General features: G+C 40.1%; 2 protein-coding genes across 4 annotated transcripts; one reads left to right on the plus strand and one right to left on the minus strand.

The window, feature by feature from the left end:
* Positions 1–612: 612 nt before the first annotated feature.
* Positions 613–19368, plus strand: prmt9 (protein arginine methyltransferase 9). 3 transcript variants are annotated; one of them, XM_023155110.3, is made up of 14 exons: positions 613–794; positions 1015–1077; positions 3122–3321; positions 4661–4809; positions 7801–8037; positions 8215–8382; positions 8533–8635; positions 10092–10201; positions 10296–10488; positions 11729–11912; positions 13570–14260; positions 14366–14519; positions 18241–18363; positions 18625–19368. In XM_023155110.3, the coding sequence occupies exons 1-14, from the start codon at positions 746–748 to the stop codon at positions 18862–18864; spliced, it is 2664 nt and encodes an 887-aa protein (XP_023010878.2). In that variant the 5' UTR covers positions 613–745; the 3' UTR covers positions 18865–19368. The 3 variants fall into 3 exon arrangements, with proteins under 3 accessions (XP_023010878.2, XP_024658533.1, XP_076740931.1); XM_024802765.2 differs by lacking the exon at positions 1015–1077 and having other exon boundaries at positions 614–794; XM_076884816.1 differs by lacking the exons at positions 613–794; positions 1015–1077 and adding an exon at positions 1655–2622.
* Positions 19369–19452: 84 nt separating this feature from the next.
* Positions 19453–26163, minus strand: tmem184c (transmembrane protein 184C). The gene is made up of 10 exons (XM_004549326.5): positions 25554–26163; positions 23823–23953; positions 23706–23742; positions 23390–23595; positions 22503–22577; positions 22310–22403; positions 22097–22209; positions 21894–21993; positions 21617–21788; positions 19453–20985 (listed from the first exon to the last, which is right to left on the minus strand). The coding sequence occupies exons 1-10, from the start codon at positions 25668–25670 to the stop codon at positions 20675–20677; spliced, it is 1356 nt and encodes a 451-aa protein (XP_004549383.1). The 5' UTR covers positions 25671–26163; the 3' UTR covers positions 19453–20674.
* Between the last annotated feature and the right edge of the window lie 1250 nt (positions 26164–27413).

The raw sequence follows: 27413 nt of genomic DNA on the forward strand, positions 1-27413 counted from the left end.
CTTTAACAAGCCTGGAGAACTATTCCTTACAAGACTAACTATAAGAATACTTGCCTAAGAGAGTTTAAGCTGTGTTGAAGAATAAATGTGGTCATACCAAACACTGACTTTCAACCTGGTTGGAATTTTACAAACTCTGTTTTTGCCTCATATACTGTGTTTTTGTGTATGTCTGCACGTGTTTCAATAAATTCTTGCACCCAGCAAAATATGAAGAAATGAGGAGTGGTTTTTACACAGTACTGTATAGGCTTTGTATTTCGGTCGGAAATGTGTACGTTTAATACATTTGAAAAAAAAACAACACAAAAGATAGTGTGGTCTAACCCCAAACCACATAGATAATTGTGACTAAAGCCCTGACTAAAGTTTGTACTACCCGATTCTGGTTTAAAACAATAACTATATTTTTTCCCCGTATTGTAAAAGAAAACGTTTCAGTTGGGTTAATTCACCGAAATCGCCAAATTACAGAAAGACCCAAAGAGGGAACTTCCATAGGGATTTTCCTGGCTGGGAATTATCTTGATTTGTCACGGTCTTTGATTTTACCTTAAAATCCGCCCGTGACGAGTTCCGCGGGAATAAAGTACGAGGCAATCGCGCTTTTTGTACGTCGGTCTGCAAATAAACTGATTAAAAAATTCACTACGTTTTTTGCAGTGCGTTTGTCCTCTTCACAATTTCAAATCAAATTAAACGAGTGTATCGGCTGCACTTTCGGAACCTTGGTCTAGTTGGCGACATGTTTCCTTCGGGGCTATTCAGCGCGCGGACACTTGTCTTGTTGAACGGTAGATGCACGATTTATAGCAGAAATGTAATTTGGCGTTTGAATAAGCAAACACGGAGCCTGAATATGAGATTATGCCCATTTTTTGCGGATAATTTTTGTTAGCAACTTTTAGAATATCTTCAGGGTGCTGCTGGGAGACGGACTGTCAAACAAACATGCTAACGACTGTGTTGGATGTGAATTCAATGTTAACGTTTGTGTGTTTGCCAAATTAACAGCACCACTTAAACATCCCGGTAGCTTATTTCTAAACATCAGCCTGTGGACAAAACCAGCATACAGTAAGTGAACGTTAGTGATGCAAGTTAAAGAGCATTTTTAAATAGCTGTTATAAAGCCGATATTATGTTGGCAATAATAATGATAACCTGGCATGCCTATTTCGAGAAAAAAAAATGAAGATCTGAAAAGTGTCACTAAATGAAAGGTACGATATACAATCATTAAAGAAAGTTTTCACAGGTCTGCACCCTCGGATTCAGGAGCAAAAACCTGGAGTAATGGTTTCTGTATCATTCAGACTCGCATTGTCGAGGAACTTTATAAAGTTGCCCTAGTTCATTGAGGTTGGAAGGCTTTCGTTTATGCACACCTCTCTAAAGGTCCAGCCACAGAGTTTTAGCCGGTGTTGTGCCAAAAACTGATTTCCGATGTTTCTGTGTAACATCTTTACGTATGTCGGTAAATAGACAGCGTTTACAAAGGGGATATATATATATATATATATATATATATATATATATATATATATATATATATATATATAAAATTAAAAAATTATCTGTTTTTTTTAACCATCTTTACTACTCTGTGTTATTGTACTTACATTATAACCAACTTACTCTTACAAAAGACATTTTTAGTGTTAATGAGATTTTATTTTAACTACATAAATAAAGGTTACCGTATGTAAAAGTCACTGCCAAAAACTGATTGCAGCTTCTACCTTGTTACACAAATGTTGTTTGTGGCTCAATAGGACTTTGTCATCCATGAGGGATGCATTTGACATATGTTTCACATATTATAGCCCAACAAGTTACTTATAGCAGTTTAAATACGAGCAATCAGTTTTTGGCAAATACCGAAAATCAGTTTTTGGCAGGCAATCACTTTTTGGCACAACACCGGCTTGAAATCTGGGCTTTGATTGAAATAGCAACGACTTGATTCTTTTTCTGTTGTAGACTTGCTGCTGTGCTTGGCATCATTGTCCTGTTCCATGACCCACATTGCACCAAGCCTTAGCAGCTGGATTAAGGTCCTTACATTTGAGTGTAGAATGCTGTGGTATATGGAGTTCATGGTTGACTCACTGTACTGGGGCCTTGTGGCTGCAAATCAAACCCAATTTTTCACCCTTCCACCACCATGCTTGACAGTTGGTTTGAGGTGTTTGTATTGATATGCTGTGTTTGGCTTCCACCAAACAGCTGCACTTTAATCTTGTCTTTCCAGAGGACATTGCTCCATCAGTCTTGTGGTTTGTTCACAAGCGTCTTTGCAAAGCTAAGCATTGTTCTTTTTTAGAGAGAAGAGGCTTTCTCCTGACAACATTTCTAAAAAAAAAAAGCCACACTTGTTAAAGCTTTTTCCAAATTGCACTTGCACTTTTATGAACTTTAACATGCTAACTGAGGCCTGTAGAGTCTGAGTGCCCCCCCGACACACACACACACCCCACCCCTTCTATGACCTTTGGATGAAATCTTACTGGGAAGATTGGCGTCTGTCTTTAATGTTTTCCACTTGCGAATAATCTCTCTCACTGTAGAAGGATTGACTTCAAATTGTTTGGAAATGGCTTTGTAATCCTTCCCAGACTGGTAGGCACCAACAGTTGCTTCTCTGAGCTCATTGTTGACGCTTTTCTTCCCTGGCACTGTATTAACACACACCTGAATGCTCCAGATCAGCACACTGCCAACACCTCTGCTTTCATAGAGGTGCTCACACTTGCTGATGATCAGTTAATCAAATGTATTTAGTTAGCTGTACCTGGCTGCTACTTATGCTCTTAATTCCTACGAAAATTGTAAAGATGCACAAGTTTTTTTTACAGGATTGCGTAGAGTTCTGTTAAAGCTTTCTTTTTCATATGGCTGATTAAATATATAGCATTTTAATTTGTGTTTTTTTTTATGCAGTATTTATCTTCTGCATTTATCTTCTATTTCACGACATAGAAAAGCTCCTTTGTTTTGTTTTTTTTCTTTTCTGGGTGTAGTGCTTTGGGCGGGGTGGCTTGAAAGTGGCTTCAGATTGTACATATGGCATCATGATTATCTTTCTTAAAGAATTTCCATTTATTGCTCTTAATTTGAGGGATGCCTAACACCAGCACACGGCAGAAGCACGGCAGGAGGACTCGAAGGCGCCGCCGAGCCGATCCTGCCAGGAACGAGCTGGTCTCCAGTTCTCTGGAAAGTGCCCAGCAGTGCTTGTTCAACCAAGATTATGGAACTGCGTTTGCACACTACCTCCTGGTGCTCAACCTCGCACCTGTGTTTAAGGACTTTGCAAGGGTAATTACTGTTTACACTATGCTGAAAACCAGTCCATCAGCACTCGGTGCCAAACGCTGTCCACAGATAACCAGTCACAATTATACACGCAGAGGTCAAATTTTACAGCAAGCGAGCAGGATTTCCTGATACACTGCTTTTCTGAAATGAGGATCACAAAAAACTCAGTTATTAAAAGCAATATGAAAGAAAAACAAAAGAAAAAAGTGTAAAAAACATGAATTAAAATACCCTAATCAGTGCATACAACCAGACTTGGAAAGTATGGTGTCACTGGGACAGACAGTGAGTGAGTGAAGTGAAGATGAAGGAATTTAGGTGCACATGTTGCTCATAAGAATGAGAAATTTGATGCTGAGCAGAGAGCCTGCGAAGAGACATAAATAGAAGTGTGATGTGAAACCATCTGCGTGGTCTAGTAAGTCATCAGTTTCATGTAATGTTAAAGCACATCACAGGTCATCTACTTGAAGTCAAGCAAAACAAAATATGGGTGTCAGTGACAAAGACTAATTAGAATTATCCCAGACAATAGATAAAGACTGGGACTGATCCTTGACGAGCACTGAGCACTGAAATTTAGCAAAATCTGGTTTCAGATAACAAAAGGCAGATGTATTTCAGAGAAAAAAAATCTGAATATGATCTGTGGATATATGGTATTTATGCTTTAGCTGCGAGCACTTAGAGAGTAATAGGGGTGCTAGAACCAAACCCTACACAAGCCCCAGAAGACTGCAGTGGAAATTAGACCTCGAGGACTGTTACAGAGATGGTGAAACTTTTGTTTAAGGGATAAGCTCTAATCTAATGGTGTGCCAGAAGTACTGACCTAGTCACATGACCTCTATGGATATAATGATCTACAGTGTCACAGAACCAATGTCATTCAAAGACGAATTGAAGCTTTAGAATTGCAGTCTGAGTTGAGATCTTTTGGTGAAACCCAAACTGGAGCTTGTTTTTATACTGTGCTTCTTTAATGCGTACAAAATGTTTGACAAATAAGTGAGTTTGGATATAGATGCATAGTTCCTGAGCACAGGAGGTTCTAAGTTAGGTTTCTCTGAAAAGTGAGCTGGAAGGGAGCATGCTTAAAATACAAAGGGATACAGCCTGTGGGCAAGTAAGAAACCATAGCTACTACAGGAGGGGAAACGTTCAGCTGCTTTTATCAGTGAAGAGGATCATATTACAACCGAAGAGCTAGAGAATGGTTTAACTTTTCCCTTTAAAGGCTATAAAAAAGAGGAAGAAATGATTACTGGGCCTAACAGCAATGATCTTCTCAATAAATAAATAAATCCAAAGATATTCATTGAAATCTCTCTCTCTTTAGGAGTCTTTCAGGTTCACTCTCTTCAAATGGGCAGAAGAACTGGACTCTCTGGGCCGCATTCAGTATCTTTTTGATTGCTATGAACAAGCTCTGGAACTTTTCCCTGATGACGAGGTGATCCTAAACAGCATGGGCGAACACCTGTTCAGGTACTCTACTCTGCAAACTCACAGATACAGTCAGTGTATGTATATATATATATATATATATATATATATGTGTATATATATATATATATATATATATATATATATATATATACATATACAGATACAGTCAGTGTATGTATGTATGTATATATATATATATATATATATATATATATATATATATATATATATATATATATATATATATATATATATATATACATACATACATACACTGACTGTATCTGTATATGTGTATATATATATATATATATATATATATATATATATATATATATATATATATATATATATATATATATATATATATATATATATATATAAGGGGTGCAACGATACACAAAATTCACGGTTTGGTTCGGTTCGATACTTTGGTGTCACGGTTCGATATTTTTTCGATACAAAAAAAATGTTCATGCCTTTTTAATTTGTCATTTATTAAACTTATAAATATATATTTTAACTCAAAAGTACAGTTTTTAAATTTAATGTTGCTGAAACAAAAGTAATTAAAAAAATTAATCTGATTGAGGAATCACTCATCTTTGGAAAAGAGAGTTTATTACAGAGAAATGGCTCTTTCCAAAATAAAAGCAATACTATACACTTCTTCTGGGCTATATTCTCAGCAGCATATTGTAGCGGGTCAGGGCTGTTCGGGTTCTGTTTATAGTTATGTTTTGTTTATGTTGCCATAGTGACGGGTGACGCCCTCTCGCTGCGACGGTGTGTCCTTCCGGGGTCAGAGGGCGCCCTGTGTGTTGTTGTTGTTGTTGCTGTGCGGTTGCCGCGCTGAGCAGTTAGCTAGCGGCAGTGTTCTTCTGCAGATGTCAATAAACGGCTGTGCTCCCTGGCTAGCTCACGGGAAGCAAGACCAAAGGACACCTCCGTCTCCTCCTTGTCTGTGCTCGCCACATTGGTGTCAGAAGTGGGATCATGGTGGCATCCCATGTTCTGACCCGAGTGACTTTTCCCCCGCCGGTCGTGACCGGCCGGTGCGCCAAAAGAAGGCACCTGGACATTTGCAGGACTTTGTGTGGGGTAATGGGGTCGTCGGGGACGACTGACCCCTTAGGTGGGGGCTATGTAGCGGGTCAGGGCTGTTCGGGGTTCTGTTTGTACAGTTATGTTTTGTTTATGTTGCCATAGTGACGGGTGACGCCCTCTCGCTGCGACGGTGTGTCCTTCCGCGGTCAGAGGGCGCCCTGTGTGTTGTTGTTGTTGTTGTTGTTGTTGTTGCTGTGCGGTTGCCGCGCTGAGCAGTTAGCTAGCGGCAGTGTTCTTCTGCAGATGTCAATAAACGGCTGTGCTCCCTGGCTAGCTCACGGGAAGCAAGACCAAACGACACCTCCGTCTCCTCCTTGTCTGAGCTCGCCACATTGGTGTCAGAAGTGGGATGATGGTGGCATCCCATGTTCTGACCCGAGTGACTTTTCCCCCGCCGGTCGTGACCGGCCGGTGCGCCAAAAGAAGGCACCTGGACATTTGCAGGACTTTGTGTGGGGTAATGGGGTCGTCGGGGACGACTGACCCCTTAGGTGGGGGCTATGTAGCGGGTCAGGGCTGTTCGGGGTTCTGTTTGTACAGTTATGTTTTGTTTATGTTGCCATAGTGACGGGTGACGCCCTCTCGCTGCGACGGTGTGTCCTTCCGCGGTCAGAGGGCGCCCTGTGTGTTGTTGTTGTTGTGCGGTTGCGGCGCTGAGCAGTTAGCTAGCGGCAGTGTTCTTCTGCAGATGTCAATAAACGGCTAGCTCACGGGAAGCAAGACCAAACGACACCTCCGTCTCCTCCTTGTCTGAGCTCGCCACAATATTAAACATATCAGGTCCCCATAAGGAGAATCATGTGCTAACGGCTGTCTAAATGACTCGGGTAAAGTTTGTAGCATGCATGCTTGTTGTTTTTGTCTGCTTCCACTTGTCTTTGCACTAGGATGATGTCGGCATAAATGTGCAGTCATATTCGTTGTGTTCCCACTAGTGCTGTCAGCGTTAATCTCGTTGAAATGACGTTAACGCCACAACACGGCAAATCTCCGTTAACGAGCTACCCCTGATCGCCCCGTGCGTGGGGCTAGACGGCCAACACGTTAACGAGCTAACTGCGCTAACACACTAGTTCCCACCCATGTAATTGAGCATTGCGTGGCACATCCAACATACTGTTTTACCTTAGTCCATGACGCGCTTACCTTCAGGGTCATACGTCACATGAAAACCAAAATAATAGTCAAACGCAGATTCACTGAACGCTCAACACAGACAGCATTGTCAGAAGGAAAGTTGATAAAATAAATTACAAATTTTGTATTGTTCATACATATGCATACCGAACCGAAAGCACTGTATCGAACGGTTCAATATCGATACGAGTATCGTTGCATCCCTAATATATATATATATGTGTGTGTGTGTGTGTGTGTAAAAGAACAAGATCGCAGATACTGATGGCAGAAATGAGTTTAGTCATTCCTCAGGGTAGCGGTCTAGCTCTCTTAGAGCTAAGGTGATGAGCTCTGTCATTTGGGAGCAGGCTAGAGTAGAGCTGCTGCTACTAAACATCTAAATTAACCAGCTCAATGGTTCAGGATGCCTCCTGGGTGCCTCTTAGGTGAGGTGTGTTGGGTGTGCCCTACCAGGAAGTGGCCTCAGTGCAGACCCGGGACACATGGGAGAGATTACATCTCTGGGCTGGCTTGGGAATGCCTTAGCGTCCCACCCTGAAAAGCTGGAGAAGGTAGTGGAGGAGAGTGAGATCTGGATATCTGTGCTTAGACTGCTGACCTCACAGCCTGGACTCGAATAAGTGGAAGAAAATGGATTAAAAAAAATTCTATTATATTACTTTGCTTGTAGTATATTATACTATAGGATTTGTGTTTTAAGCACTTGAGTTTCTTAGTTCTGTAGCATTTTACATTCTCTCAATAAATTATATTTTTATGCTTTTTCCCCCCTTTACCATCCAGAATGGGATTTAGAGATGAAGCTGCAGGTTATTTTCACAAAGCTCTAAAGATGAGACCAGACTACCCAGAGGCCAGAGAGAACTTCTACCGTGTGGCCAACTGGCTGGTGGAGCGCTGGCATTTCTTCATGCTCAATGACCACGGGAGAAACCAGAAGTACCAGCAAGCCATTCAGAAGGCTGTTCAGAAGGGCTGCAACACTGTACTTGACATAGGTACTGGCACTGGAATCCTTGGGTGAGACATTTTCCATTGGAATTTGAAACCTGTTCATTTGCTTAAGTTATCCAGTGTGATTTGAAAGTTAAATTTGGACTCTTTGATACAAACTCCAGAGTTAGTGGTGGATTTATGCTTCTTATTGTGGCTTCAAAGGTGAATTCTTGTCCTGATTTCCTGTTTCTCTCTGTGAAGTATGTGTGCTAAGAAGGCAGGGGCCGCTGAGGTGTACGCCTGTGAGCTGTCAAAGACCATGTATGAGCTGGCCTGTGAGGTGGTGAGTGCTAATGGAATGGACGGCAGCATCAAGATCCTCCATATGAAGTCCCTAGAGATGGAAGTGCCAAAGGACATACCGCACAGGTGCACTTTGTACCTAAAATACTTTTTTAATCACCCTCCAGGTGTTGTAGTTTAGCCAGTCTCAGTGTGTAGTGGTGTAATGATCCTTGTTTTATGAAGTCTTTTAAAAAATAAGGTTTTTCCATAAATGCTTTTATTCTTCCTGCAAAGAGTATCACTGGTGGTGACAGAGACAGTAGATGCAGGATTGTTTGGAGAGGGCATCATAGAGAGTCTGATTCACGCTTGGCACCACCTCCTGCTGCCGCCCAAGGTAACTCCTAATCATTAAACACAAAGATGAGTCTGTAAACACGGCAGTCCTTCATAAACTAGTAAATAAACTGCAGATGTCTAGCTGCAATCATTAATGCATTCATGCACTTACAGAGGGATGACACTGGGTTTGGGTGAAGTTCAGTTTCTCCAATCTTCAAGTGAAGTACTTTAATAGATTATTTGAAAAAACACACAATTGAGCGCTCAGTACTTAAAGTTAATACTTATCTTACACAACAAAACAAACTGAACCATGGTTGGGGCTTTGGTCTGAGATCAGATTTAAAAAATAACGACTGAATGTACGAAAGAAGCAATGTTTGTAGCTCAAAAATCCCACATAAATAAATAAAACATTTGGACAGTTTTGCACATGAGCCATGTGGATAAAACGGATGTAATTAATTTGAAAAAAATCACATAAATTCAGAAGACATATGTAGGTAGGTGAAAACGGAGATAGAAAAGGTTTCAAAAGTCTTCTAGTGAGTAACACTTCCTATTGAACTGATGGGACAAGCATCAAGAAAGCGATCACGTGTTTTAGCCCAAAAAAGAAGTTCTGACATAATCTCTGCGTCACAACTCAGCGTTACCAGTTTGTAGGGTACAGGCATAAAACCAGTTGTTGTTGGTTTAGCAAAGTTATTTATTGCTTTGCAAAAAACAAAAGGTGCAATAAAACTGCAAGTAGGAGAGGACCGGTCAAATCTGCGAAAGGAATAAAAAGACAGAAGCGGGCTAACAAAGTAACAGTGACTTATTCAGTAATAAAAGGAAAATGAAAGCAACACTCAGAATATAACTATGTCTAAGAAGTGACCATTTGAAACGTCTCGCTGTGGTGTTTATGTGTTTGTGTGTGTATCTGTGTGAATGAGAGAGCTCAGCCTGACCCAGCCCACAACCAGTAAAAGAAATACCTCAGAAATGCAGATAAACTGCACTTATTGCATGCTTATGGCATGCTCAGCCTGAGTCAGTTAAGCTTATAAGAAGTTTGTCAGTGGCGTAGACCAAAAGGTGCAGTGGTGGGCTGCAAAAAATGCAATTCTAGTCACCTGGTATTGACCTGAAGTGCTTAAATAAGGCAACAAAAGCAGGTCGAGCTTGCCGATTGGTTGGCAGAGTAAGAGGAACTACAGAACAGGATCCGCCTATGACAAAAGCACAGAAAAAGCTACATGCTTGCCTGGGTGGTAACACAGTGTCAGCACAAGCATCTGTTAATGTATAGCCAAGGAGCAGCCTGTTAAGTGTCAGAATAACACATGCAAAATCGGAGTTCATAGTGGGAGATGTGACAGTTCAGCACATCCAGTAACTTACAAGTAGTTTTACCCTGCTGTTAAAGCCAAATGCATCCAGTCGACTTTCATGTGAAGTGTTAACAATATTAATAGGATTAAATGCTCAGTAGCATTAGCCACAAATATGCCTTTTCCCCACAGAGGGGTGAGAATGAATTTGGGGAGCAGTCTGCCACAGGACGGGTCATCCCCGCAGGAGCCACTGTCTTTGGTATGGCTGTCGAGTGCAGCGAGATCCGCCGGCATCACAGGTAGACCCGGGAGCGACCTTAAAAGGAACACTTGTGTTCACTAGCTGTCTGCATCAATCAGCTGACTGTGTGTCTTTTTTTTCTTTTTATGCAGGCTGTGTGTGACAAAGGTGGGCGGTCTCTCCATGGCTGCAGCTGGAGAGCTCCACAGCCCAGTGAGCTGCAGCTCCGAACCAGATGACTCCATGGAGCCGTACACTACAGAAAGACTCAGCAGACTGCCAGGAGGATATAAACCTCTCACAGAGCCATTCACAGCCCTCAACATAGATTTCAACAATGTGCAGGTGATGAGGGCTGACGCATATTCAGAAATAGCCAGTATGATATTAGTTTGTTTTGACTTTACTTTTGCGTGTCCTTTGTCTGCCATAGCAATGACCAGAATAATTTAATAATGAGAAAAGAATTATCTGACCTCGTTACAGGCAAAGGATATTTATTCATACACGTGTAGTAAGCGGGCTGTCGCCTCGATGCAACGCTGCCACTTTAGCAGATAAGTGATACTTAGATTTATGCTGAAACGTGCAGCTGGTGTCTTGAAAACTATAGAAAGTGAAACTTTTCCAGCTGCACTTTGTTCTTTAACATTTGGAAGGTGTTCCTTTAAGAACCTCTTGCGTATGAGATTACGATTATTATGTGTAGAACCGGACCGATATATCGATAGGGTGATAGATTGGCTGATAGATTGTTATTGGCATTTATATTGGCTGATAAATTACATTTAAAAAAAAAAGAAGCGATGAGAGGAACACCCTTCAGCTGTGTTTGAGTGTTGATGTTGCAGAGTTTATCCACTAGAGGGAACTCTGCTAATTCCCATTCAAATCCACCTTTTCATAGATATGAGTGCAACTTGGAAATGTATTTTTCTAGTGTTAGCATTCAAATTTTGAACTATTTTAACATATCCACTGGCATGCTTGCACTGAAGTAAATATTGTTATTTTAAGTTGGAATTGAACCATCTCAGATGATGTTTGCTGTATTGCATACTACACTGCTCTTTGCGATAGATGAAAATGGACTGGTACTAATGTAGTGCTTTTCTACTCAATTTGAGGAGAAAGTGCTCATTACTACAAGCCTCATTCATGCATTCATATCAGTGCTTTTTTAATTCTTAAATGCCTTTGTCTAACATACACATACACACATGATTAGAGATTAGAGGAACCAGTTATTGAACCACTGACCATCCGATTAGCAGACAACCCGCTTTATGTCATAATCTGTAACCGCCTCACTGCAACTCTCAGTGCGTGCCAGCAGCATGAGAGGAGAGATTTAATAGCAAAACAGTGGTAATGGTCTTGGAGACTTGAAATTTCTGAAAGTGCCGGACAACATCTGCTAATTGTTCAGTCTAACAAGCAGATTGTCTTTGAATTACTTTAAAAGCAGCAACATCTGTCAAATTGATCAGCCCTTCCGAGTATAAGCTTGAATTGAGTTTTGACTTTAGCTCCTTCAGAGATGTGTTGCTTCCGCTTTAAGTGTGACTTGTTTTGTAACCTGTAGGAGCTGGAAGGTCTGAGCTCCAGGGAGGTTCAAGAGATCCGGCTGCCCGTCATTCAGCAGGGAGAGCTGGATGCTTTGGCAGTGTGGTTCCAGCTCCACCTGGATGAGGAGAACAGTCTGTCTACTGGACCCCAGGAGGACACTTGCTGGGAACAAGCCATCTACCCCTTCCACAGTGCCAAGGGTAAGATAGGTGGAGACTTCGTCACTTATTGTAGTTTACATACATTGCTTTTGTTAGCCTTGTCTTAAGGTAAATTTTAAGCACATAACCAGTCCACTTCTTCATTCTCATGAATTGAGCATGTTTAAATGAAACATCTGATCTGCTTGTGTTTGCTTCTCGTTTATCTTGCATTTCTGTGTTACGTCAGATGAGGGCAGTGTGTGTTAAAGTCTTCTCTGTTTAATAATGTGTGGATTACTTTAAGAAGCATTTTAGCTGCTAATAATAATTTCTGTGTTGTTATTTTCTGGGAATTTTCCACTACAACATGTAATTTAGTGACACTGTAAAAATCACCTTTAGTGAAATTGTAAGACTCATTTAAGAAATATGGTATCAGCTCAAATAAAAATAGCACACGTCTCTGTATTTTTAAGGCTCACAGTAAGGCTATTAAAGTAGCATAAAATGGATACTATGAAACATTAAAACTGTCAAGACTTTTAAAAAGTTTTAATTGCTTTCTGAGCTTTAAATTAACTTTGGCAAATGTACCTAAGGGCACTGCATACTCTTTACTTTGCTACCATCCCAGGCCAGCGTGAACTTAATAGCCACCGACATTAGGTGACATGTTCCGGTTGGCATCGCAGTACATCATCTTTGAGACAGGCCTCTACAGCATTTCACTGCAGCGCTAATTGGCGAAGACAGCCTCAAGGGTGCTGCCACCTTTCCCGGTGATCGCCAACATCCGTTTCCCCGCTGCCGTGACACGTGCGCCCTGATCGCCTGTGACACTCTTTAGTGTTCATGAAATTCTTATAGGCAATAAATATGCATTTTCCTCAAACGCCTGTGACGAGCCGCGTGTTGACGCGAAGACACGAGCAGATGTTATTCCTGTAGGAATCCTCTCGCTGCCTGGTCCCTTGAATTATAATTTCTCTGCTGGGTTCCTTTCGTCTCCTCTGTGCTCTTTTTGTTTTCCATCCTGCGTGCCCATTTCTCACATTTCAGCAGACATCTAAATAGTGTTCAGTATATTTTTAAGATGTTTTTAACTATATTTTTTACTGTGTCTATAAATCATGTTTATGTGTACTTATTTTAAAATAATGGTTTTGACACAAGTGACGTTTGTTGCTAACACAAAAGATTGAGAAGGAATAGACGAAGCATGTAAAAGCAGACGTTTCCTTATCTGGAAGGATGCAAGTACTGAATAGTATGCAGTCAGAAAATAGATCCTTTTTTAGTTCCAATCAGAGTGTTACAAAAACAAAACGTGGTGTTATTTATTTAATAAAATGTAAATAAATAAAAATGATTCAGTAGCTTGTAGAAGCAGCTTCAACAGCATGAACTTGGAGTGATCTTGATTTTGTGTAGGACTTTATCAGTGTCCCTCATTATTGTAAATGAATGACAGACAGATGACCTTATATTTACTTTAGAATACTTTGGTACACAGGGGTGTTCATGGTCGTTTGAGAAGCCATACACAAACACGAACCAATAAAAATGATCAAAAACAGGCAAAAAAATGCATAATTACGTGTTATTTAAGAGTAATGCATCTTTAGTAAGGCCTAATGGTTACACTGAATTTTCAGTATAATTTTATTTCTTGAGTCTCTTGATCATTTTCCTTCATTGAATTTTTTTTTCTCAGGTTTTGTCCTGAAGCCACGAGATGAGCTGATTGTTGAAGTCTCCTGCCGAGATGCCTACCTGAGGCTCTGCAGTGTTGCTGTGCTGAGAGACGGCCATAAAATCAGTTTAGACAAACTAATGGATTCTCAGTATCCTGTTTCAAACCCAAACCCAGAGGCAGAACTGTGCAGTGCATTAGCATGTCTTCAGACTGATCAGAGTCAAGCGAGAGACTTCTGCATGCTGGAATGTTCGGAAATTGCGCTCCTGAACAATCAGGATTACCATCAGAGTTTTTGCACTGCGTTAGCCAAACTCATCTCCCAGCTGAAGGTTAAGTGCCAAAACCAAGAGCGAGGGTCGGCTTTTCAGCCCGGCCCCGCTGTGGCCACACGCTGCGCGAGCCCGTTTTATGTGCTTGACGTGTCGGAAGGCTTCTCTCTGCTCTCCCTAATCGCTGCCAGCCAGGGTCACGTGAAAGCCTTCAGCTCGGTGGAAAAGAAGAAGCAACAGGAAGTGCTTAAGAGACTGGCTCGCTCCAATAGTGTCTCGGAACAGCATTTGGAGTTCTGGCTAAACAACACGGAGGATGAGCAGGGGATGCTGCAAAGGCCTTCCAGGGAGAAGCTGTGGAGTGCCATCATCCTGGACTGTGTAGAAACCTGCGGCCTCATACGGCAGAAGCTGATGGAGAAAGCGTCACTGGCCAGGTAGGAGTGTGCAACTGATAAAGTATTTTGCTTTTGCATGTTTTGATTCAGTTTTTAGTGCTTTGCTTTTAGACGTGTCAGCTCAATTTCTATCAATTATCCCAGATGTCTGCTGGAGGAAGGAGGACGTATTTTCCCGGGAAAGATTGTGGTGTATGGTATGCTGGTGGAGTCTGAGACTTTGCTACTGGAAAGCGCTGTCCAGGGTCAGGAGCCCACACTTGGATTCAATATTGCTCCTTTTATCAACCAGTTCACTGTAAGTATGACTGCAAAATCTACCAGAACACTTTATTATGGTATTTTATTTTGCATGTAAATGACTCTGTGTGTGTGTGTGTGTGTGTGTGTGTGTGTGTGTGTGTGTGTGTGTGTGTGTGTGTGTGTGTGTGTGTGTGTGTGTGTGTGTGTGTGTCTTAAATTGGTAAATACGTGTTTTTTTGCATAAATATCGTTAGGTTCTAAAAATATGCCTTTGATTACGATCCCTCCTAATGTTAGTTTCTATAAATTTGTCACCTTTAACATGGATTTCTAAGCTGTGTACAGAGCACCATGTAGTAGTGCAAAGTTCAAACAACTGTTTGATCAGAATCAAACAAAAGTGCCCCGGTTAAAGTTTGTAGCTCCATCGTTCGGGACAGCTGTGGCTCAGGTCAGAGTCAGAAGGTCAGTGGATCAATCCCTGGCTCCTGTAGTCCATGTGCTGAAGTATCCTTGGGCAAGCTTCTGAACCTGGAGTTTTGTGTGAATGTTAGAAAAAGGGCTTGGGGGACATAAAAGCACTATGACTGTGTCTAGGGTGAATGAGACTTGGTAGTAATAGAAGGTGCTTTGAGTGTTGAGTAGAATGGCGCTATGTAAGTACCAGACAATTTACCATAATTTCCATGTACTGTGGGTGAAAATTATACTTATTTCCATGTAGTTTAGAGTGGTTTTTAGGTTAAAAAAAAATCCTTATTTATCTTACACTGGGTGTTGATGCCAGCCTTCAGTTCATTCACCTTTGCACAGACTCAGTTTCAGCTTTTGTCTTTTTAAAACCACCTTCCCTAAAACCACTTTCTTTGATTTGCCTCCAGCTGGCTTGTGTGCACCATCTTTTCCACTTGCTGGTGTGGAGGTTGTTTAAAAAAAAAAATGGCAGCGTCTCAGATCCATCTGTACATTGAATCCAATCTGGAATATGGACATTGTGAACATCCACAGGGGAAAAAAATACCACAGTTTGATAAAAATTATTACCTGTGAAAGGACAAACCCACTGGCAATTAGTATCGACTGTTGTTTGAAAAGTAGATTTGACTTGCTTTTTTGTTTTTTGTTTTTAATTAGCCACCAAAACATTTGCAACCTGCAACGTATGGCTAAACTCTCTGAGTCGGATGGAGCAGGTGTGCATGCTACGCTTAGCCTGATACTTCTGGTTTTGCCTGAGAATGACCATATAAGGAAATCCCCTCTTGCTGACACCAGCCAGACCCAGTAATAGAAGAAAAAATTAGGACAGTCTGAAGCTTGAGCTTTTAGCTTACAGCGATTACTTGTATATAATTTTTTAAAACTTTTATACCTTCCAAGGTATGCAGAAGAGCGTCAGTGAGGAGACATGTCAGCTAATAACGACACTGAAGCTACAGTTTGCACAGGCTCACAGGAGTATTGTTGCTGACCATGTCCACCCTCTTCACTCCATGTCACAAAGATCAAATCATCCCAAACTGGTTTCTTGAATATCACAATGAGTTCACTGTACTCAGATGACTTCCAAAGTCACTAGTTCTCAAGCCAGTATTTATGCCATGAAGAATTGGTCCGTTATTCCATAACCATATTTGTTCCTTCTTGGAAAAACCCCCCACCATTTCCATCAGTACTCAAACATGCTCCAAAACTTTTGTTTTTGTATTATTTCTTCATTCATGCTTAAGCAGACCAGATTCCTTGTCTATATTAGCATTTTAAATTAAGCGACTTATATTCTTCTCAGTGTGGATGGCACAAATATTTTTCAAGACTTAATTTCTAAACAGGAGGATGACATGAGTTGTTTTACTTATAACAGTTTAATAATTTCAGCTACAAAGCGTCTTCTTACGATCTATAGTGGTTTTAAATTAGGTCAAAGAAATTACAGGGAATCACAATCAAATCAGATTGTAAAGCCAAGACTTTTTCAGTTTTCATAAAACAGTTTTTACTTTGCTTTTGTACTTCTCTGGCTGCTTGTATCTGATATTCTGTCTCATGTTCATGATGCAATAACAGTCAATATTGACAGTTTTCGCATACAGTATGCCATGTTTGTAAGCCCGCATCATTTACAAAGATCGTACAAAAGGGTTATTTTAAATAGGACTGACACTTGTTATTAAAGTATAAGAAAAAATATCTCCAATCGAATGTGACGTGCCAGAGATAATCAGGCGGATTGGTAGAAAACACACAAGTACTTCATTTGGAATACCAAGGTCCAGGACTTTGTTTTCTGTGCTCTTCTTTTGAAGTGTGTCTCTGTGTGAAACAAGCTGTGAATTTCCTTTGAATTTCTTCTTCTTTATTTGGTCTGGAAATATTTTTTCTTTCCCTAGCATGATGTTTGCGCTCTAATTTTGCAGGCCTCTCTCGGGACGGTCGTTTGTTTTAACAGATGTTGTCTTTGAAGCCCTCGGCGGAGGGCACTTCCTAACACAACTGTCACACAAGACACAACACATAGCTTGGCCCTAAGACATTCCTACCTGCATACATCAGTGCACATTACATCAGGCACATCAAACAGTGGGCTCTGAGGTCTACACAACTGCGACAGGGAGGAGAAAAGCTTCTTTTGTTCTGTAGTCAAGGAAACTATGGCAGTTTCTGTGCTGCCACTTTCTGGCAGGTTTTTAGGTCTGCTGCGGCCCGTCTGGATGAGGTGGAAGATGTGTTTTTGAGCTAACCCGTGAGGGAGTGAGGTCCCTGCTGAAAATAACATTGTGTGGTTAAAAACTAATTTTTGAGACCAACAACAGTGAGTCAATTTAGCTGTTCCTTTATTCTTTTTAATCTTAGCCTGCTATTAAATTTTAAAATAATCTGTACCTTTAGCAGAAGTAAACAGTTTTTTTCTTCTTTTAAGAAATAATAAGAAAGATTCAACAAGAGCTCCTTTTTTAATCTTCTGCCTGAAGCTTACTTACACGTGTTTATGTCAGAGGTTCTCAATTTTTTCTTAAAAGTTTGGTGACTGAGTGCCAATTTCAGAGCCAGTGCATGAGTGAGATTCACACAAGATTAGAGCTTATATACTTACCAGCCACTTTATTTTTAGTTTTAAGTGCTTATGAAAGCAAATATTTAATCAGCGAATCACATGGCAGCTCCTTGTTGCATTTAGGCATGTCGACACGGTGGAGACGACCTGCTGAAGTTCAAACTGAGCATCAGAATGGGGAAGACGGGTGATTTAAATGAATGTGGCATGGTTGTTGGTGACAGACAGAAACTGCTGATCTGGTGGGATTTTCCCACATAACCATCACTAGGGTTTCTAGAAAATGGTCCTAATAAGAGAAAATATCCAGTGAGCAGCAGTTCTCTGGGTGAAAATGCCTCATTGATGCTGGAGGTCAGCCGATGGGAAGGTGACTGTACTTCAAAAAATTACTTGTTCTGAATACATAACATGTTAATGGGCTACAGCAGCAGAAGACCACAATGCATGCCAGTAAAGGAAAACGGGTCCAACCTGGTACTTGCAGGAAGTACCTGGTAAAGTGGCGTTTATGTGACATTTTCAAAGCATAAATGCCTGTTCTGGGCCATACTGGGTAATAGTATTTATGGGTAAGTATTTAGAGTACCTATAAGTATTTATAGTAGTTATGGCATTTGTTGACACGATCAGTATTTATTAATGTTAAGAAGGCTTTTTTTCAGTTGTGGGTGAATGAAATGCAACATAATTGTTCCCTTTCCTTTATTATGTTTTTTAGGTACCGGTCCATGTGTTTCTGGACTTTTCCACACTGGAGTGCAGACACCTCAGTGAATCTGTAGAGCTCTTTGTTCTCAACCTCATGGATGCCAACGCAAACTACATTAACAGAGAAGTCAAGGTTAGTTGTGCATCAATACTTTCAGTGATCGCATCATGTATTAAAATTTTTTTTTAAAGTAAATAAATTGAAAAAGAAATGTCACCTGTGATAGAACAGGGCCGAAGTGCTGAAAATTAATTTACACATTAAATCTGCTGATTAAAATTCACAAGCATGAAAAAAGAAGTAGAAATGAGTCAGACCTGTATTTGTCTCCCCCCACAAACTTTTAACCTCACTTAACTTTCTGACTTTGCTTCTTTGGTTCTGAATGAACAGGTCCAGGCTACATCTACAGGCAGAATAACTGCAATTCCCTTCTGGTATCACATCTACCTGGACGAAGAGATCAGCGTGAGCACCCTCGGCCAGGCTGCTCACTGGAAGCAGGCCGCTGTCGTTCTGCAGCAGCCCCTGGAGGTACGAGCAGGAGAGTGGGTCCGCCTCGCCGTGAAGCTTCACAAAAGCACCATCTCCATTTTGGCCCATATAGAAAGCACACCTCAGCAGATGGAGTGATAATCGCTCACATTTTAGCTTATTTGTAATACATTTCAGCCCACCGTTGTATCGGCTGACTGATAACAAAGACAGTATTGGTCTGTCAGATGTATCAGAGTCGGTGTACTTGTTGTCTGATGGCCATTTTTGTTGTTACAGATCATACTGCAGAAAAAGATGCTTGCGGTAAATTGCATGTAGAAATTGTGTCATCATGTTTGCCCAGCAGTTCACAGCCTGCTGTTTACAATATTCTCAGCACTGTCTGCAGAATACGTATGAGAGTATATTTCAAAGAACACTGCTGCTAATATTACATTCCTAGTATTTTTAATGCCCTTTCTCTATTGACATTTTTCATGTAGTACTAGTCTCAAAACATTGGGATCACAGTTTAGCAACTCCCTGCATGAAAAAACCCTTGTTAGAAGTTTAAGTAAAAAGCCTGCTGTATAAGGAAAATCGGTCCACAAGGACTTGTACTTACATCTGTAAGTAGATAATAAAAACATTAGCCCTTAATTACTGACTCAGTTGTTTTTTGTAAACATCATTCACTTGACCCATAAATGTTGCATTTTTATAATAAAGGCAAGAAAAACGAAGTCATATTTCATTTGATTTATTGAGGATATCTGAGATGGAATTAAATCAAAATGTAGAACGACGGATCTGATGCAATTGCGTCAGTCATATTTTAAAAGAAAAAGAAAATCCCATAAGGCAGTGCGACATACCAGAGTCAGGCATGATGCCAGTTACCCCTCGCTGTGCCACACACTGATATCCCAAAACTGTACATTAACGATGGCAATATCCCTGAACAAATCTGTGAATTCACAAAGAAGGATCCTTTAAAAACCTATGGAAAAACAAATGGCTTTAGTGCAACAGGTGCAAAATTATTTCAGTTTACAAGAGACAGAAAACATCTCACCAAATAATAAATGATCCCAGATTGAAAAATAAAATAAAACACATTCTACATGGATGTGTAAACAGACTAGTTACACAGCACACAGAACAAGGCATCTGCGAAGACTAGCGGATTTTATTAACTGTCGAGTAAGCTGTACGCATTAAAGCATAGATAAGAGCCAACCAGAAGGTGCTGATTGTACTTTTTAAAACTGAATTGTGATTTTAATAATACTAGGATTGTTTAATTGTATATATTCGTACTCTTCTGAAATGGAGTATACTACATTTATACTGATACTGTGTGATATTGTCAGTTATGACCCCTCTAGTGATGTACACATCATTGTACCACAGTTAACTGTGGTACAAGATCGTGTTGCTCTTTTCTCCCCTCTGAATCGACTAGTTAGAACAAAACGACTGCAGATATCTGTAGTTATAGTAGTGCAGGTTTTCAGTTTTTCAAAAACCAGTAAAAGCATGATATTCAATTTAAAAGGTTGCATATTTCCCTCTTCGTCACATCTGAGATTACGGCATGAATGACACGTAAAATTGTATAGTTTCATTTTTGGAAAACATTTCTCCATATTTCACTTATTCTTCGGTGAGAGCCATGTTTTGTCTGATCTTATGTCTTTCCTGGGTAAAACCAATTCTAGCTTAGCCTACTCTCTAATAAAACATAAAACAGCAAAATGACATTTCTTACTAGTCTTTTAGTGCCATTAAATCACCAAACATTCTTGAAGCTGTCACTGGAAGTGGACTTTGACTACTACATGGTCATTGTGCCCTTTTAAATGAGTTTGTCTTGTTTGCATCAGTGACGTTTGAAAAAATGTGGCAAGGCTATAATTGGGCCCTGCCCAACCATGTCTGGCAGAGTTCGTTTGCGACACCTAAGCTAGGTGATCACAATGAGATCTGCCTCTGTCGGGTCTTTGGTTTGGTTGGTAGTTTCTTCATCCTGGGTTTCTTCAGGTCGAGCCTCACACCCTTCCTCCCACAGGGCTGAGCCGAGCCCAGCGGGTGCTGACAAAGAGTGTGGAGCGGGGGTTCTGCCCAGGCCCTGATAGTGACCCTTAGGAGAAACTGGATTACAAGCTGCTTCGGTGATGGCATCTTGAGATGCAGAAGAGAGCAGGCCGGATCGCTCACCATCACTTTGCGCCTCATTGAAGTAGGACTTTCTCGGACGACCCATAACTGTTCTTCCTGCAAATGTGGACAAAGAGAAACTATTAAATATTTTTTAGAGAGGATGCAGTAAAGATCATGTTATGATGGCTCACACCAGTAACAATGCTATTCATGTAGCAGTGTGTAGTAGTCAGTTCTAGATTATCACAGGTACATCTACAGTACAGATGGTTTTGGTAGGTGTTTTTGCTCTGAGTTTTTTCTGTTTTGCTTGGATGGGATCACAACCATCACGTGGTCATTGCCATTACCATTTTGTACAGTCAGAAAACTGCACAGGACTTAGTACAATCAGTGACTACTGAGTAAAGGGAACCTAAAATAAAGAAGCCAAGCAAGTACCGACTCCAACATGCACCTTTTCCACAATCTTTTAAATTCTGAATGTTGTTCTAACTACACATTTTAAATTGTGTTTAAAAATCGCTGCTGAGGCACTCCCTTCTCAGTATAGCCTGTTATACATAAGTAACGAGCAATCATCTTGCAGACAATATTTATTGTTGAACTGGCTCCTCATTTTTGATCTCAACTCTAGCATTGCAGTCACAAAACCATACAAACAGTCGGAAAAATAGCTTAAATAATCAACGATACCAACTAGCTTATGGTACTATAGCACTTATAGAACAGCAGGAACACGTACCAACATTGCGGACTTGTTCAGAAATATCTGCTCTGACATCGGAGATGTCCCACATTGCCATGAAAGAGTCAAAACAAGACACTTCTTCGGCCTCCTGAACGTAAGGTTTGTAGGTGAAGCTAAAGTGATGGGCAATGGCTGCGAGAAACATCTCCACACATATGATGAAATCCTAAAGAAAAAAAGTGGACAGCTTCATTGTGTTGCACTATTAGGTCCCATAGGATATATTAGTTCTGTTGACCTTGGTCAGAATGTTTAAACTATACTCACATACCTGTAAGCCAGTAGCTACAGCTTCCACACTTTGCCAGTCCCATGTGCGCTTCTCTGAGATAATGCCCACTTTAACCAGCAAAGCAATGACCACAGCTTGCCTAAAACGATTTACAGCAATCACAGTTTCATTAGCCTTGTTTTAAATGACTTTTTCAGAAATATTTGGGTCATGTCATGAAGTTTTAACACACTGAGATTTACCAGAAAGAGACGAACACCACCATTTTCACACACAGGAATTTGCCGACTGGTTTGATTGGATTCAGCTCCTCTCTCAAAGCCTTGTAGAAGAGCACCAGGCAGTACATGGCAAACTAGATCAAAAGAAGACATATAAAGGAATGGGAATGAAGGAAGGGAATGCTTGTAACAATTTTTAGTCCAACTTTTAACAGGATTTAGATCCACCATTACCAGCTGTGACATATTGTTGAAGATCACCAGGTATGTCCAGGCGTTTTTGAAACTGAAGTTGCCTTCATCGTACACTCGACACAGCTGACAGATTCTAGAAAGGAAGAGAAACACACAGCTGAGATCAACAGACACCAAACAAAATATGACTACAGTTAAAGAATAAAGCATGTAACAACCAGAGGGTACTCACAAAGCAATGATTGTGGTGACAGGTCTTACTACTGTGTACTGCAACACTCCCAGCTTACATCTCAACAGCAGAACCCTGCAGAGGAATTTGATCATCTGAATTAGAAGTGAATTGGTCTGAAATTCCAAGCAAAAGCCCAAGACTGGTGAGCAGAAGTATCTCAGGATCACTTGGGCAGAAGCCCGAGACCGGCTTGATGATAACAGTTAACACTGAACTTAGTTTGTGTCGTCCTCAACACAAACTAAGTTATGGCCCATTTTAGCCACATTGTATTTGTATTCCTATTTAAACAATGAGGTTGCTGATGCTGGCCATTAGTACTTCTTTTTATACATCTACACCAGTCTCTTATATACAAAGGTCACCCGAATAAATCTGGGCTAAATTAACAACACACTTGACCAATTGTCAATTACAGATGTTGTGTGATTGAGGCTAATTTGAAGCTTGTGACTTTCACTGACTTGTTTGCTTTGAGGAAAAAAAAAAAGATTTGAGCTCCAAGAGTTTAGTACATTAAGATGAACCCGTTTCATTTCATTCATCCGTTTAAATTTACAAAACCTCTCTGAAATGAAAATACATCGAAAGAGAAAACATTGTGCAAGAAGACCGATGCAGATTAAATCTCTAAATTGTGGCCATTTCATTGATACAGTAAGGAAACATGACTATGGCCAATAATTCCAGTAAAACGTCAGTAGATTGTCCATAAAACTAACATTTTTGGGTCAAAGTATAAACAGATGGTAATGTTTAACTAATATCGTTTTTACAGCAAAGGTATGACCAACACTTGAGCGCAGCTAAACTCTGGGTCAGTGAATTTAACCTGCTGACAGCTACAGTTTGACATAAGAGGAAAAAGTTTAAAGGGAACTCACTCTCCCATTGGCCACGGTGGGCAGCAGCAGAGAGGAGGCAGGTGTTTCTGCTGCTCCTGAGCCTCCAGCATCAACACCAGGTTGGGGTACTGGTTTTCCAGGTAGTTAAGCAAGAACGTCATGAAGTTGTAAATGACATACGCCTCGTAGCACTCCCTGCATGTGTCAAAATATATTGCTATACTGGGGTATTTCAGTGCAATCCACTGGAAACAAAAAAAGATGAAAAGGGAACAATAACAGGAAAAGCTATGAGGATATATAAACTCATAAACCGGTGTGCAATGGCTTTCATTAAAAAAAATACATAACTCACACTGTCCAAGCTGTAGATTGGAACCATCCACAATATCCTTTAAATAGAAAACACAAAAGCGTTAAACATCTGTTCTGGGCTCCTATTTGTGGCTAAAATGACTGTTAAGATCTTTACCTGATGATAGGTTTTTGAAGCTCTGGCTGAGTATAATGCACTAGATGCTGGAGGATGCCCCATAATGATATGGGTATGGTCATGAAGACAAAAATCCCAGCGATGAACCATGCTTTGTTATGAGTGCCAACCTGTCGGGACATGGAAAGGAACAGTCAACATCATTTAAGTCATTTAGCCATTGGAGTCTTGGAGGGTATCATTTAATATAAAGTCAATGGTGAAAGCAGTATTCAGATTCTGAAGTACAGAAACATTACAACCATGTAAAAACACTTAATTTCAAGTCCCGTATAAAGGGGACGTGTTTAACTAAATTGCAGTGCAGTGTGATGACTTGGATAAAGATAGTTTTTAAAGAAAGTACAATTAAGGAAAGACTGTTTTAGTTGAACACACCAGAAGAACAATGAAGATGGTAGTTATTTAAAAAAATAAAAAAGGTTATCTATATTACTCTAGCAGATTTTATGACTTTTGAAAAAATAAAACAAGACTTCAAAGTCTGTCATTGACTAGTTTCTTGTTAATATGTAAAACATCAGCAATCTTAACAGTTATAAAACCTATATAATAATACCTTATTTAGCGTTTAGCATTACTCCCTCAACGTCCTTAATATAGATTCCTATGAAAAAGTATTTGCCCCCTTCCTGTTTTTTTTTTTTTTTTGCATGTTTGTCACACTTACATGATTCAGATCATCAAGCAAATTTCCATACTGGATAAAGATATTCTGAGTAAATAAAAAAAGCAGTTTTTAAACGACAAGCTCTTTAATTCAGGGGGAAAAAAGTTATCCAAACCTACCTGACTCTACGTGAAAATGTAATTGCTCCCCAAAGCAAATAACTGGTTGTGACACCCTTGGCAGTAAGAACTGCAGTGAAGCATTTGTGATAACTGGCAATAAATCTTTCACATCGCTGTGCAGGAATTTTGGGCGAACCTTTTCTTTGCTGAATTGTTTTAATGTCAATGCACTCTTATTATTTTAGTGGGCTGAAAGCTCTTGGGGACGTTCACTACGGCTCCAAGGATTCTCTATTTTTGGATAATTATCCTCAGCTGTTTTGAGTTTCTTTAGATCGAGCTATGATGCTATGAAGCAGGCTAAAAGGTGAGATTTTTAGCCTGCTACGCTGATAGGTGTAATTTATATGATTTCTTGATTTAACAGGTCGGTTAAATTGAACTCAGCGTTCCAAAAAAAAAAAAAAAAAAATGGGGTTAATCACAGTTAATTCAAGATTTAACAAAGGGGAGAAAGTTACTGTTTCACAGTGTGCCAGATCGATCTGGATAGTTTTGCCCTTAATAAATTAAATTATCACTGAAAAACTGTATTTGGTATTTACTTGGTTTAACTTTGTCTAATATTAAAATTTGTTTGACGACCTGAAACACGTACGTGGGGATGTAAACAGGAAGGTGGGACGTACTTTTTCACAGCACTGTGCTATTACTGCACAAACTGGTAGGTTTGCAAATGCATTAATAAGTGCTTAATAATGAAGAGCTCACCGGCTGCTATTGTACATGATAACAAGTAGCCAGTTGATGGTGAACATGTTTGTCTTTATACACAGTTGTACTCAAAATAACACAACGCCACATAACTACTGTAACAACTCACAACTGTATTCAAGTGCAGTATTTGAGAACCAGTGTTATCTCTGTGTTAAACCAACAGATCTCCCCAGAAAGAAGCATGAGCAAAACTGCACTGACCTTTGACTTCTGCAGTTCCCAGATGCACAACGGCAGGACCACTAAGAGCAACAAGATGTACAACACAACGACCAATGGCCGGATCCATCTTCTCCAGTTCCCACAGGAACACGGCATCTTTCACAGAGACACTGCAGGGCACCCCTTTCTTTTACTAAAGACCTGAACCAACGTCTTCAACACTTTGCGCACTTTACGTTAGCTTAGCATACTGTTACCCTCCTATCGGTTAACCGCGACTCTAAAACAATCCTTTACTAATGTGTAAGCGTATGTCGACTCTTTCTCTAACGTAGCGATTCATTCATGAGGACAAAGCTACTTGATAACAACCAGCTCATATGACTCCAATTTTAAAAGCTAGGCTGCTAACATTAGCTTGTCAGCTGATTCACCATGTAAACAAACGGTGCTGGAATAGTTCCATACTGCCAGGACACCAGGCTCCACAAATCATTAAATTATAATTCACACTAAATCAAGAGAATTGTTAAAAAAATATAAATATAAAAAGTTACAGCCGGGAGAGGTTTAGAGATTAAAAAAAGTTTCCAAACTGCTGTTATTGTTGTGTGAACTTCCTGTTTTTTGCTTCAACTAAGAGCTCCACCTAAACCCTTCAACCTGATTGGTGGAATCGTGGATAGTTTGGTTGAGCTATAGCTTCATGGCCGTATGATGTGTGGTTTCGCCAGCAGATGGCAATGTGAATTAACAATTATCAGGATCCCGGCTCATTTGCTATATGTAGGGTATCAGACGTGAAACAGATTCAAAACATTGATGCTGAGATAGTAAATATGTCACTTTTAGGACATACAGAGCTTGAGTATATGTGGCATTTTTTTTCACATAATTTTTGTCTGGCCTATTTAAGAAACGTTTGGGTTATTGGTGTCAGTGAAATGGCAAATGGGATTTATTCCCATTTCCACTGGATACAGAGGCCTGTATGTAGAACAGTAAAGAGTTTATTTTGTTTGACTCCCAAATGAGGCTGTGCAGAAAGGATCCAGAGCAACACTAAGAACAAAATTATTGGTTTATTTCTGTTCCTATTTTAAACAATTTCTATCTAAATTCATAGAAATGCACTGTCTATATTTGGGCAGGATTACAACATATCAGAGGACTAAACAAAGCTTTAAATTGGGATTATTTATTGTCTCTTGTTTATTCCATTTACTTTCAAAACCAAGTGGAAGTTGCTTTATGGGTATTATTTTCTTTAAATAATAAAAGTTTAAAAGGAGCTCTTTTCTTTTTATCCTGTCTTCTTTGTTTGTATTTGTATGTGCAGACGTATGAGTGTGTTTCTCTGTAAAAATGAGGGGAGGCAGAACTTTCCTTTCTGTCGCACCATGTCTACACTGCCCCACAGTCACAGAAATCACTGGCTGTTGGAGGACAGATTGTTCATGAATTTTGTATCGATCCTTTTGGCTTTTATGAATTAGAAATAGTCTTTACCACAAGTAGCGCATGCGAGTGCCATGGTGGGTAGCTTGGAGGGATTGCCATGCAAAGTGGCATACAGGGTAGCGCCATGTAAGGGCAGGGTAGACAAAAATATGCCGTGTTCGATCAAACCCAAAAACATACTTTAGCATAAAGGATGTGGCGTCCATCAAGTCAAAGTGAATCGCAGCCATAAGTGCAGTATCTCGTACGGTATAAATGGCAAATGAGATGAACAGAATGGATGGGTCTGTGGAATGATAATAATAATAATCAATACAGAAAGAAGGAGACATACTGTCTGGTTGCTGATGCATCAGCCAAAGTGCACCTCCTTTGTCAAAGAAATACGTAAGACTGCAGCAGTTCAACAATTACTTATTTATCTTAATATGTCTGCCA

This window comes from Maylandia zebra, linkage group LG6, assembly GCF_041146795.1.
Source record: "Maylandia zebra isolate NMK-2024a linkage group LG6, Mzebra_GT3a, whole genome shotgun sequence".
NCBI lineage: Eukaryota > Metazoa > Chordata > Actinopteri > Cichliformes > Cichlidae > Maylandia > Maylandia zebra.